This window comes from Rosa rugosa, chromosome 5 (assembly GCF_958449725.1).
Source record: "Rosa rugosa chromosome 5, drRosRugo1.1, whole genome shotgun sequence".
Taxonomy (NCBI): domain Eukaryota; kingdom Viridiplantae; phylum Streptophyta; class Magnoliopsida; order Rosales; family Rosaceae; genus Rosa; species Rosa rugosa.
The window spans coordinates 36,993,227-37,007,639 of NC_084824.1; the positions used below are offsets into that span (position 1 = coordinate 36,993,227).

At 39.4% G+C, this 14,413-nt stretch overlaps 1 protein-coding gene across 1 annotated transcript; it reads right to left on the minus strand.

Annotated features, from left to right (window-relative positions):
• Nucleotides 1-2,426: 2,426 nt before the first annotated feature.
• On the minus strand, nt 2,427-4,225 carry LOC133708650 (UDP-glucuronate 4-epimerase 1). The gene has a single exon (XM_062134122.1). The coding sequence runs from the start codon at nt 4,008-4,010 to the stop codon at nt 2,706-2,708; it is 1,305 nt and encodes a 434-aa protein (XP_061990106.1). The 5' UTR covers nt 4,011-4,225; the 3' UTR covers nt 2,427-2,705.
• Between the last annotated feature and the right edge of the window lie 10,188 nt (nt 4,226-14,413).

Genomic DNA, 14,413 nt, shown 5'->3' on the forward strand with positions numbered 1-14,413 from the left:
CCCATTATAGCTAATTATGCTTGTAAATGTACATGTATGTACATAAACATAATGAATTAGGTTTTTATAAAAGCACATATATATTATAAATTTGCAAAGGCCATAAAAATTATAAGTTGCAAATTCAGAACAGCGAAACCAATGTCTAACTCCCCTTAAAGGTACCGTCATTTTTTGTAATGTTTCCACAGTGGCACAGTATTAGATACCCCTCACACATGCAGAGTAATTTTTTTTTTTTTTACATGACATGAGAAGTTATTTGAGAAATTGTTGTGGAGAGTTATTTGAGATAAGGGTGTGGACATTTAATTTTTAAGAAACATTGCTTTCATATTTTGAAAAGTTACCACCCTAACTCAAAATCAATTGACTCCTATTTCTGTCAACTCCTACTTGATTGAATTGCTGCTGTCCGATCACCTTTCGATGGTGGACTAGGTGCATGTTGGTTCACCTTCCTGACATGACTTCATGGATCTTCCATCTTATCAATGATGATAATAGATCGAGCATCAAAAGTTCATGATCCTCCGACAAATTTTTATCATTTTCCGACGACGACCATCTCTAACACTACTTTAAATATGAGAATTGATTAGATGATCTATATGCTATACGTCAGTTTCATTTTAATTCCATATATGGAGAAGACAATTACTATCATTTGTTTCATCTGTCGTCTATGGCTTTTTCTTTTCATCAAAAAAAAAAGAAAAAAAATATATATATATATATAATTATTCTCAGGTGCGGACGTCCGTATCGAATTTTCGGTACGGATTTCCTGTTTTCGACCACTTTCCGGTCACATTTTTACATTTTAACCGTTCAGTTTTTAGGTCCTAGTGTATAGATCACCTCTACAAAATTTCAGCCAATTTGGTGATCGTTAAGGCATCCAAAACTGCATTTTACACGAACGGACCGAATCTGTCGAACCGGAACCGTTCGTATTTATAATGGTAAATTGCAGTTTTGGATGCCTTAACGATCACCAAATTGGTTGAAATTTTGCAGAGGTGATCTATACACTAGGACCTAAAAACTGAACGGTTAAGATGTAAAAATGTGGCCGGAAAGTGGTTGAAAACAGGAAATCCGTACCGTCCGCTCGGTACGGACGTCCGCACCTGAGACGGACTATATATATATACAGTCCGGCTACACTAAGGATGTCCTTAGTTTTTCTTAGGTACGAATTTCCGGTGTTCACCCACTTTCCGATCAAATTTTCACATCTTAACCGTTCAGTTTTTAGGTCCTAATGTATAGATCACCTCTGCAAAATTTCAGCCAAATTGGTGATCATTAAAGCATCCAAAACTGCAAATTACAACAATGTAAACGAACGGTTCCGGTTCGACAGATTCGGTTCGTTCGTGTAAATTGCAGTTTTGGACGCCTTAACGATCACCAAATTGGCTGAAATTTTGCAGAAGTGATCCATACATTAGGACCTAAAAACTGAACGGTTAAGATGTAAAAATGTGATCGGAAAGTGGGTGAAAACAGTAAATCTGTTCCATAAGAAAAACTATGGACATCCTTACCTGAGAAAAATCCTATATATATATATATATATATATATATATATATATATATATATATATATATATATATATTAGTCATTCTCTGCTAAAGAGGTGCTTAGATATCTTTAATAGACCTACTTTTTTATCGCATATCCACATCTCGACCGTTTAGTTTTTAGGTATATATGAGTAGATCATCTTTGCAAATTTTCAGCCAAATTGATAATCATTAAGGCATTCAAAAATGCGACTTATAATTATAAACATGAACGGTTCAGATTAGACAGATTCATTTGTTCATTGATTTAATCTAATTCCATATCTTAACTATTAAAATTAGAAAATGAATAATAATGCTTAAGGAGGGAAATGACAGTAGGACCTGTACAAAAACGGTGCACCAAAGATTTACCCCCACGTAGGCAAAGCTCATAACAAGCCGAAGTTGCTTAAATACCCCCATCGACCTCAGCGTCGGCAGTCGAGCCAAGACTCCTCCGCAAGTGACAATCACAGAAAATAAAGGTGACAGCAACTACAGCTGGATCTCAAGTGTCCGGAATCCAGCGGCTGCTGTACGAAAGCTCTAAATGCTCAGTTGGCCCCACCACACAGCCGTATGTCACGATTGTACCAGCTATCTCTTTCCTAGTTAGCTGTCTACTATCAATAATCACCACCACGCAGACGCAGGCTTCAAAGCCTACAATACCTTGATTCCCGCTTCAGTTATATCCAAGAAACTTCCCACAAGAAACCCAATTGGATTCAAAGACTCGGTCTCATCATGTTCATGTATATATATATATATATTTTTTTTTTTTTAGCCAATTCAAAAACTACTCCAAATCATACATCTCTTTCCTTCTGTGAAGAAAATTTACAACGCTGGAAAATGGAAACTTTCTCTCTTAACCTTTTTGAAAACAAGGCATATCGAATTATAATGATGGCCCAGAATAAACCTGAAACTTTTCCTTTACAGAAGAAAATAAAGCATCTAGTAAAGGAGAACCCTGTTCTTAGCTCCCCAAGTAAAGAATGTATCTTTTCTTTTTTTTTCCTTCTTTTTGTTGGCCCTGGATTCTTTTCCCAGGGTTTTCCATTTGAAATTGGGAAACAAAAATCCCAGAAAAGAAAATTAAAAAAAAAGAAGAAGAAAAGGAAATACTAGTTTACAGGTTTGCCGTTATTGTAACCGTAATAAGAAAGGTACCATCTAACAAACTTCTTCAATCCGGTTTGCAAATCGGTCGTCGGCTTATACCCGATTTGTCTTCGGGCCAAGCTTATGTTCGCGTGCGTGAACGGAACGTCGCCGTTTCCGATCATCTCCACTACATTCCTCTTCGCCTTCATCTTCAAATGCCGCTCCAAGATGTTCACCAGTGTGGGTACCGTCACCGGTGACGTGTTCCCCAAATTAAAGATCCGGTACGGTGCGGGTCCCCGCTTCTTCCCGCCCGACCCGGTACTCTTCCCGGAGGTATCCAAAGACCCCAAACAACCCTTGACAATGTCGTCAATGTACGTGAAATCCCTGGCCAAGTCCACGTGGTTCTTCCCGCGGTAAATCGTGATGGGTTTACCCTGAAGGATGTTGCGGGTAAAACTGAAATACGCCATGTCGGGTCTGCCCCAGGGTCCGTAAACCGTGAAGAATCTCAACCCGGTGACCGACAGCCCGTAAATGTGGTTGTAAGTGTGGGTGATTTCCTCGCCGGCCTTCTTCGTCGCGGCGTAGAGGCTCGCCGGCTGGTCGGTCCGGTCGGATTCCGAGAACGGGACCTTGTCGTTTAAGCCGTAGACTGAGCTGGAGGAGGCCCACACAATCGACGGCTGAGGGTTGGCCGATTTACATACCTCGAGAAGCGTGACGAGGCCGGCGATGTTGCTGTGGACATAAGAGCCGGGGTTCTCCATGGCGTACCGGACTCCGGCCTGAGCGGCCAGGTGCATGACGTGGGTGAAGGCCACGGTGTCGAAGAGCTTGTCGAGGAGTTTGTTGTCGTTTATATCTCCCTCGACGATGAAGATGCCGTGGGATTTGAGGAGGTTCCTTCGGGCCTTCTTCAACGACGGGTCGTAGTAGCTGTTGAAGTTGTCAAGCCCCACGACGCCGTCTCCGCGCTTTTTCAGGGCCATGGACACGTGGGTGCCGACGAAACCGGCCGCCCCGGTAACCAGAACGGACATGCCGCCGGAGCGGTGGATCTGCGCGGAGTTGCGGACCTGCTTCTCCCACTGGATTCCTCCCCAGGAGGCCGAGAAGTACCGGCTGCCGGAGTCGACGAAGCTCTGGAAACTCAAATACGACGCCGTAAGGGCGATCAAGAAGAGGGCCCACAAGAACATGGTGCTTGTGGAGGCGAAGCAGCGGTGGAACTGGCGGTTCATGTTGTGGGCCCGCTCGATCTTGAACTTTCCCGGCGTCGACGGGAAGAGCTCGTCTTCCAATTGCGACGGAGACGGCATTCTTCTCTGATTATTCGTAATCGCGGAAACTCTGGGTTGTTCCTAATTTTTTTTTTTGATCTTTGAATCTCTGTAAATTTTGGGGTTTTGGAATTTCAAGAAAAACTGAAGACGTGGGGATTGAAGAGCAAGTGCAGAAAAAAAAATTGACAATCTTTTTTGGTTTTGAAATTTTTGGGTGAGTGAATTTTCTGCACCTGCCGATTGAAGGAAGGCAATGGTGGGTTATATATAGTGGTCACCCACAATCATACACGACGAAGCCATAGACGCGTGAACGCGTTAAATGACCGGGACAACCAGTTCGGAACCGAGAGAAGAAAAAAACAAATAAACAAAACGCCAAGGGTAGTTTGGTCCGAAACAAATATAGAAGTAAACACATGGGAGCTGAAAATGTTGAATGGGAGAATAAAGTAGATTTTGGAGAGATTTTGTTGGTTTGTTTGTTTCCTTAATTAACTAACAAAACTAAAACAGTGCTTGTCGAAAAAAAAAAAAGTGGGTTTGGTAAATGCTTACGCGCTTCTGGTTCTTATTTATATGGGGGTGTAATTAGGAGAATGCTTAATATAGCAATAATTGCTTGGTTATTTGTAATTATTTGTATTACGTAAAAATAAAATATTTTAGAAATGGGATTACTATGATCTTAAGCAAAGTGAGGGGCAGTGGAGAGAGAGTGTGGGGAATTGGTCATCAAGTGGGTATTTTGATATTGATCAGAACATGGGCACCACTCCGTTGGTTGTTTTCTGAAATTCATAATCTAGGGGCACTACTCAAATCCGAAAACTATTATTTTTATTTATTTTTAAATTATTATAATTTTTTCAAAAATAGGACTAAAACTGAAAAACGCTACTAGTTTAGTAATTGGGCGGTGATGCCCGAATATGAGTGCCCTACACTTCCCATTTCTGGTTTTTTTTCTTTTTTTTATTTAAATTTTTCTTTCTTTTTTGAGTTTTGGGTGCCAGCTTTGAAGTGGGTTTTTTGGGTAATGGCAAAAGATGGCGAAGTATATTTATGAACGATTGGCTGGCAATGGATGGGATTGGGAACATGACCCCTTTTCTTACTCACTCCCCTCGCTTTGTATTCTGCAATCTGTAGTGTAGTGTGGTGTAGTGTAGTCCTCTTCTCTGTGCATTGGTGTCTCCGCTTCTTCGACTTTCATGGAACTTTCGATGGTTGTTCGTGTATACTTCTTAAAACACGTCCACGTTTTTTCTTTCTTTTTCATTTTTTTACTCTGTGAATTTGTCTCTTTTGCCACACATATCTTGTAATGTGAACTGTCTCGGCTTTCACCAACCAACATTACCCTTCTGATTTTATTAAATTTGATATGATAAATTTTTTTTAATACAAAGCATGACTGGTATTTTTTTTTTTTTTAACGCAAAAGGTGTCAGTCCATTAATAGTAAAGTGGGAAACATTACAAATATGACTCACATGAACACTAGGCTACAACAGAAATGAGCCATGAATGAAAAGCATAGCCCTAAACTAGTCAAACGCAATGAAACCCTACAAATAAGGCTCCAAGTACCTCAGTAACCGGACACTACCAGAGAAGCTTCCGAACACAGTCAAGATTCTTCCCTAATATTATTCATAGACCCAAAGAAAACACCCTATGTACACACAGGAGTCTTCTCCAGGCTCAATGAAAAGATAAAAAATAAAAATTACTGACCCACCAATCCAACTGGGTGCAAACTCGAACCAAAGCAAAGAAAAATCTAGAATGTAGACCCAGAATCCCAAAATCAACAGCAAAGATCCCAACCAAACCCTAGCTACCATTCCTCCAATCCGAGTCACCATCAGCTGCCCCAGACTTCCCGCTGGGCCGCGTCGCAACCACCGCCATACTAAGAAATCGGACCGTGCCCCACATCACCTACTGCACCGACCTTCCTAGCCCCGAAAACCGCCGCATTTGGATCTACCCTCCAAAGCTCCAACAAAGCATCCTCATCACTCACACTAGGAGGAAGATCAGAACCAGGACTACTATCAACTCTGGACAACCGACTCGACCCAGTATCATGATGCCGCGTACCATGAACAATGAAAAAACACGATCCCACCGAGGGTCTGCCCTTACCCCCACAGCCAACACCTGGAAAGGAGAAGGAAGAGAACAAAAAGGTAGTCGCACCCCCCCCCTCCTTCAATGCTTAAAGCCAGCCGGGGCTGTCGTCACAGAGCCCACTGACGCCACCATTAGAGATGAGAGCTAGGGCGAAAAAAGAGAGAAAGGAGACGAGCCATGGGGGAATGTTTAGCATGATTAGTGCTTATATATGCATCAAAATTTTAATCATAATCTAATAGAGCTAGAAAATGTATTTAAGGAAAATAAATACATATTCCTTGTAAAGTACGACAAAAAAACCTAATTTAACTAAAAAAAGAAATAAATTTTAAATTCTAGAAGAATACCAAACTTGTTATTTGTTGGTTTAATTAGTTTGTTATGGATGTGTACTTATTTTCTTATTTTTGTTTAATTTTTGGTTAGTAATCTCATTCTTAGGTACTTATTTCTTAGGATTAAATTCTGTTTAGTCCCTGTACTATGACCATTTTTTCGTTTCAGTCCCTGACATTCTCAATTAATCTGAAAAGTCCCTAACGTCAAAATTTCCGTCTGATTGGTCCCTCTCTCGTCAAATTAGGAGTTGGCCTTAGGTGAAATGTCCACTATACCCCTCTGTTATTTCTTTTTCCTTTTTAATTTCTTTTTCTCCTTTTTTTTCTTTTTCCTTTTTAATTTCTTTTTTTCTTTTTTCTTTTTCTTTTTAATTTCTTTTTTTATTTTTTATTTTTTATTTTTTATTTTTTATTTTTCCTTTTTTATTTCTTTTTTCTTTTTTCTTTTTAATGACCATCGTATCCTGCTGCATCGGTAGCGCCACGTCGGCGAACCAATCCAGATCAACCCGAAACCCCAATTCTTGTTCTCCATGCCGGCGGCCTTTTTTTTTTTTTTTTCCTTTTTAATTTCTTTTTTCCTTTTCCTTTTTTTGTTTTTCTTTTTTCCTTTTTCTTTTCTTTTTTCTTTTTCCTTTTTAATGACCATCGTATCCTGCTGCATCGGTAGCGTTACGTCGGCAAACCAATCCAGATCGACCCGAAACCCCAATTATTATTCTCCACGCCGGCGGCCATTTTCCTTTTCCATCAGTATTCTTCTTCTTCACTTCTGGTTTTGGTCAACTTGGCCATCAAAAACCATCATTTCAACCAAACCCAAAATCCAAATCACCATTTTGAGCAAGACCCAAAAACCTCAGGGTCTGAAAAAATGGTAGTTTTCAGTGAAAAGTTTCCAAATTGAGGCTTGATGTGGAGAGAGAAAGTGAGATTTGAGTGGGAGAGAGAGAAGTAGGCTGTGAAAACAAGAGGGGAGTGGTTTAGCGGCGAATTTCCGAGCTGATTGGGATCTGCTTGTGTTTGGGAGATGGCATCGGCGATGATGGAGGCGAGGGCGGATCCCAACAGAGGGAGATGGCTTCAGAGAAGGTGAAGAAGTGATCGATCAGCTCCTAGCCTCTTGCTTTTGCTCGATGTCCATCTCTGCACCGCCAAGCTAAGTCTTTGCTGGGTTTGGTTTCAATTTGGGGAGAGAAACAGATGGGTTGTGGAGTTTGATCGGAATGGGATTGGTGGGTTGAGGAAGGAGAAAGTAGGCAAAATGAAAAGAAAAAAAAAAAGGAAAAAAAGAAATTAAAAAGGAACAAGAAAAAAAAGAAGAAAAAGCAAAAAAGATATTAAAAAGGAAAAAAAAAAATAAAAAGGAACAAGAAAAAAAGAAGAAAAAGCAAAAAAGATATTAAAAAGAAAAAAGAAAAAAAGGAAAAAAAAAGAAATTAAAAAGAAAAAAGAAAAAAAAAGGAGAAAAAGAAATTAAAAATAAAAAATAAAAAATAAGGAGAAAAAGAAATTAAAAAGGAAAAAGAAATAACAGAGGGGTATATTGGACATTTCACCTAAGGCCAACTCCTAATTTGACGCGGGAGGGACCAATCAGACGGAAATTTTGACGTTAGGGACTTTTCAGATTAATTGAGAATGTCAGAGACTGAAACGAAAAAAGGGTCATAGTACAGGGACTAAACATAATTTAATCCTATTTCTTATCACATTAAGATATAGATCAATGAAGTTGTAGATGGGAAGACCCAAGGGGATATGAGCGACAAATTTTTTATGGTGGAGCTTATGGACAAGGGGATACCTATACCGAGGGTCCTATGCCTTTTTACAACGAACCTTATGCCTTGTGTAACTCTCTGTAGCACTCACCTTTTGAGTGTTCTTTGAGATTTAAGTACCCAGATTTTAAGCAAGAGTATGAGCACAAGATGGACATGTATAAAGAGACATTTTTACCATAAGCATATCCTGAAGAGCAAGCTTATTAGCCTAGGAAGCCATCTCTTGAAGAATTACTAGTTCAATTGCAAGTCTCTCAAGCTCATTGCAAACTTCTTAAGAAAGGATTACACATTCCAATGAGTAACTCAAGATTAGTTTTGCATGAGAGCCACTCTTCACCATTTTTCATGAGCAAGAGTCTTTCCTTGACCAAGTGGAGCCTAATTCAAGAGAAGAAACTTATATTGAGCATCTTAAGCAAGACTTTGCTATTCAAGTTCAAAATGATGATGTCGATGTGCAAGATAGCGAGCTTGGTTATGAAAGTTACAATGTAGATGAGGTGAGAAACTAGACTTCAAAGGAGTGGGTGCAATATTGGAAATCTAAGCTTCACAGTGAACATGAGGGATTAGAAGATGATTCCGAAGATGATGACTTGTCTAGTGAGGAGGTTGAGGAGCTTGAAGACATACACCATGTTCCTTCAATTGTTGAGGTCGATATTCCCATGGAGAAACAGCGTCCTTCATTACCTTGTGGTAATGATGAAGTTAAAGAGTTAAGGACTCTCTCCTCCCACATCCAAGGAGAACAATCATAAACTTCCCAAGGTGAAAAGTAGAATATTGAGTACTTATGTTTCCCATGATAAAATTGAGTTTAAGGTATTTTTATGACAGGACCTATCCTAGATTTCACCTTGAAATATGAAGTGGACCTGCGACACCCACCTTAGAAAAAATCCTATCAAAAATTTGACAGAATTTGTTTCACCTCGTGCCTAAATTTACTTGTTTACTAGTCATTTGGACTGTAAACGACAATTATTTTTACTTTTTACCTTTGTTTCGATACTTTTAAGGGAGCTAAAAGTTGACTTTTTTATTCTGTTAACTTTTTTAGGCAACTTTCTTCTGGAAAGTTGTAGAGTGCGTTAAATCAAGTTCGTGGACATGTGGCACAATAAAATTGGAGTTGGTACGAAAAAGTTATGATCTAAAAATGCGAAGTTACTATTTCAGCAAACCTTGTATAAATAGCAATTGCAACTTGCCATTTCCGAAAAACTTTCCATTTCGGTTTGAAACCTTATTCCCTTTTTCGCTCTGCTTGACCCTAATTTCCCGCCCGACCCGACGAGTTCTCTATCGTCCGACCACCCCAGACCGCCGGATCAGTCACATTCGGCGTGCCTCTTCAAAGCGACCAAGTCTATGGCCACCACTTGCTCTAATTTGCACCTGAGATAGACACAACCCGGCCGGAGCTCTATTCTCCGACCACCTCAGACGACGCTACCACCCAAGAATTGAAGCTCTCCTCGTCGTGGTTTGAACACACCAAGTCTTGTCTTTCAATTCTATGCAAGGAGGAAGAATTGAAGATCTAAAGATTTAGGGCTTCCGAATCCTTTCCGAGGTAAATCCGGCTAAATGGTTTCGAATTTGACTTTGTGATAGTTGAGATTATTGTCGAGCTTGGCTTTGTAAATCTTTTGGCATAGGTATGTGACCCAATTCGGGGTAAGAGGTGGCGGCATGTGTTGTCTCTTCTGGCTTTCTAATTTAACATATTAGATAGAGCTTAATGTTACGAGCGTATGGGTACAATTTGGTAGGTATATGTGAAACTTTATGATCGGTAGGAATATCAGGAATACATGTTAATCCAACCATTAGATTGTAGTGATTTTTCATTAGGATGTTATAATTATTGAATTAATGAAACCATTAAAGTCTGAGACGATTGCAATGTGATTTCAGAATTTTGAGAATTTCGATGAATTATTAAGTTAGGGTTTCAGGGTTTTGTGTGATTTCGAATGTAGTTAAGTATTAATTTATTTTCGACGAGAATGTCGGTTTTGAGTATTAATTTCGAATTTGCGATTTCCTTGAATTTCGTTTTATATATGATTTGTGATTTACTTTATAATTTATGATTTCTAGTTAATATCTCGGATCGAGACTTGAGTTGATTGAGGATAAATGCTTTGGATTGAATTTCGATTATGAATAGTGGATTTTTGGTTTATTGTTAAATACTGTTAAGTCCCTGTACTTTGCCTCTCTCATTGTTTCAGTCCCTAACATTCTAATTTAATCTAAAAACTCCCTAACCTCACAATTTCCCTCCAATAGGTCCCTTCCGCGTCAAATTAGGAGTTGGCGTTGGGTGAAATGTCCAATATACCCCTCTGTTATTTCTTTTTCCTTTTTTTCCTTTTTAATTTCTTTTTTTTCCTTTTTTTTCTTTTTCCTTTTTAATTTCTTTTTTTCCTTTTTAATTTATTTTTTTTCTTTTTTCTTTTTCCTTTTTCCTTTTTAATTTCTTTTTTGCTTTTTCTTCTTTTTTTCTTGTTCCTTTTTAATTTCTTTTTTCCTTTTTTTTTTTCTTTTCGTTCTGCCTACTTTCTCCTTCCTCAACCCACCAATCTCATTCCGATCAAACTCCACAACCCATCTGTTTCTCTCCCCAAATTGAAACCAAACCCAGCAAAGACCTAGCTTGGCGGTGTATAGATGGACATCGAGCAAAAGCAAGAGGCTAGGAGCTGATCGATCACTTCTTCACCTTCTCTGAAGCCATCTCCCTCCATTGTCTCTTAGCGGATCCGCCCTCGTCTCCATCGTCGCCGACGCCATCTCTCAAACATAAGCAGATCCCAATCTGCTCATAAATTCGCCGCTCAACCACTCCCCTCTTGTTTTCACAGCCTACTTCTCTCTCTCCCACTCAAATCCCACTTTCTCTCTCCACATCAGGCCTTAATTTGGAAACTTTTCATTGAAAACTACCATTTTTTCAGACTCTGAAGTTTTTGGGTCTTGCTCAAAATGGTGATTTGGATTTTCGGTTTGGTTGAAATGGTGGTTTTTGATGGCCAAGTTGACCAACACCAGAAGTGAAGAAGAAGAATAGTGATGGAAAAGAAAAATGGCCGCCGGCGTGGAGAACAATAATTGGGGTTTCGGGTCGATCTGGATTGGTTTGTCGACGTGGCGCTACTGATGCAGCAAGATACGATGGTCATTAAAAAGGAAAAAGAAAAAAGAAAAAAAGAAAAAAGGAAAAAAAGAAAAAAAAAGATAAAAAGGAAAAAAGAAAAAGAAAAAAAGGAAAAAGAAAAAAGAAAAAAAAGAAATTAAATAGGAAAAAAAGAAATTAAAAAGGAAAAAGAAAAAAAGAAATTAAAAGGAAAAAAATGAAAAAGAAATAACAGAGGGGTATATTGGACATTTCACCCAAGGCCAACTCCTAATTTGACGCGGAAGGGACCTATTAGAGGGAAATTGTGAGATCAGGGAGTTTTTAGATTAAATTAGAATGTTAGGGACTGAAACGATGAGAGAGGCAAAGTACAAGGACTAAACAGTATTTAACCCTTTTATGATTATTGATTAGAATATTTTATGTTTGTAAATTTGTTCATGTTTCGATGGATGTGCTCTGTTGTTAGAGACACTAAAAGAGATGGGATGGACTAGTGATCTCGATTAGTGTACCCGGAGAGAGAGAATGTACTGGTGCCCATTATTGAGGATCTGGCACCAGAAGAGAGGGGATGGACTGGTGGCCGATGTTGTTGGTGTGGCACCAGAAGAGAGGGGATGAACTAGTGATCTCGGTTGGTGGCACCAAGAGAGAGAGGATGTAATGGTGGCCATTATTGAGGATCTAGCACCAGAAGAGAGGGGATGGACTGGCAACCTATGTTATTGTTGAGACACTAAGAGAGAGGGGATGTATTGGTGGTGCCAGAAGAAAGGGGATGAATTGGTGGCCGTTATGATTACTTATTTGAGATGTGTGTGTGTGTGTGTGTGTGTGTGTGTGTGTGTGTGTGTGTGTATGATTGAGATGTGATGGGCTGTATTCCCTTTTATGATTGATTGGGGTGTGCTTGATATTGTGGGGAGCAAGTAGGCTCCAGGAGTTTGAGGTTGGACTTGTACTATTAGAAGTGTTGAGTTTGATTTGCAGGTTTGGGTAGTCCATTTTTAGGAGGAATTCTGCTGAATTTTCAGTAAATGTTCTCTTAAGATGGGCCCCGTAGGGCCACTTTAGATTTTAGGGTGAAATCTGGGGACGATCATGTTAGAATTACTGTTAAATGTACTACTTGTGAAAAACAAATAGAACACTTCCAATATTACCAATCACAACTCAAACTCCAACGAGCCTACATGCTCTCCTGAAAAATTCCAACCCTCACCAAATAATATAAAAGGAATCTTAGTCAAAATCTCAATTATCAAATCAATCAAAGCAACGGAAAGTTGGCAATCAAAGCAATCTAGACAATTAACCGAAATAATAAATAACTAAGTTAAACAGGTAACCTACAGTGGACGCTATTCCTCAGACTGCTATGCACGCCAGACCTCAAATAATCTGTAGACTGGGCAACAAAAAATTGAAGGGCCTAGGAAAAACATTTAGAAAAATAAATACATTTAGAGGATATAATAAAACTTAATGCTTTCCCAAAACTTCTATTTCATGAAAAACCATGCTTGTAATACGATTTCATAGAAAATACTTTTAAATTGTGGAGCTGAATATAAACTCTACAGTCAACTAACATCAGCAATACATGATATTTCATTGGTGGCTCTCACTAAGCGGCCTGAAGGTTTAACTTACCGGTAGCACTCACCAGGCGGCCACCAAAATAAGATACTGGAAATGAAAGGTTAACGAAGAAGCATCAATAAAAATAGCACAACTTTCCGCCTCACGGAAACAAATCCGGCGATACTTTGTTTCATTCTGCCACTAGGAGGTTGCGTCCATTTGATCAAAAAAATTGCTTGCCGCCTCGGTAGACCAGACAAGGCACACTAAGTGCGCATACTGGGACAAAGCCCATGTCACTCTACCCAAAAGTGATACGGACTTATTGCTAGCATAGAGCCACGTTGAACTAAAAATAAATAAAAATAAGACAAAGCATTAAAGATAAACAGGTCATGGGTCAAAGCCCAGATCCAAAGTCCATAAAGCCCAAATCGAAGCAGGGTGCAGAAATCACAACGCCTCCATCCTCCCATGTCGTCCCACCCCCGACAGCAACGCCATCGCGACCTTTCTTGATCAATCTAGCCTCGTCGCCCCTCCTCAAATTAGGGCCAAACCGCCCAAACCAAGTCGAGTTTACCCAATCTGATAGAAACCCAGTAGCTCTCAACAATGTCGTCACCCAACCATCTCCAGTAGGTGATCTCTGAACACGCGACAACACCTTAAAGCTGCCAGACCGTTTGCCCTCCTCCCTAGGGTGAGGCAACGTCAACCCCGCCTTCTAGTGATCATCCCGCCTCTGTCCTTTGCCGTCAAACCCTCCAACCGCCCGGGACAGCAATGTTATCCTCCTACAACCTACATTTCGACTGGACCTATTAACACCGGACACAGGATCCCTTCTAGCCTGTTCGACGACGCCATAGAAAGGGCGTACCGTCAGACCGGGCATCCAAACTTGCCGGACGACTAGATGCAGCTCTTGGCTTTGAGAGAAAAGTTTTAGGGTTTTTCAAAGTTAGTAATATTGTCCTTGTAGTCAAACAATTAGGCTTACATCAAACCTATTAGAAAAATTAGTATTGAAAAACTTATGGAGAAAATAGTATTTTTTGAGGTAATTGTTTTTTAATTTGTAAGAAAAAAAAAATCAAACAAATATCAACTATTAATGGATGATGTGCGCTATTTTTTTTAGGAGAGTGCCCCTTTTTGTTGGAAATGCACCTTTATCCTGATTTGCACCTCACCAAATCGAAGTCATTACAATGCCGCGAATTTCTAGAACTTAAGCTAAAGTTTTCTTAACTGAAGTGCAAGAAACTTGCAAGGCAAAAGAAAAAGATTAAAATTTATTTGTAATCTAAATTACAAAATTTAATCACGGAAGCATTTATTTAAATGAAGTGAAAACTATTTTTTTTCTTTAATTAAAAGTCATTTGGAACGTACAAATACAAACCTTCAAAAACTAGAAAGAGC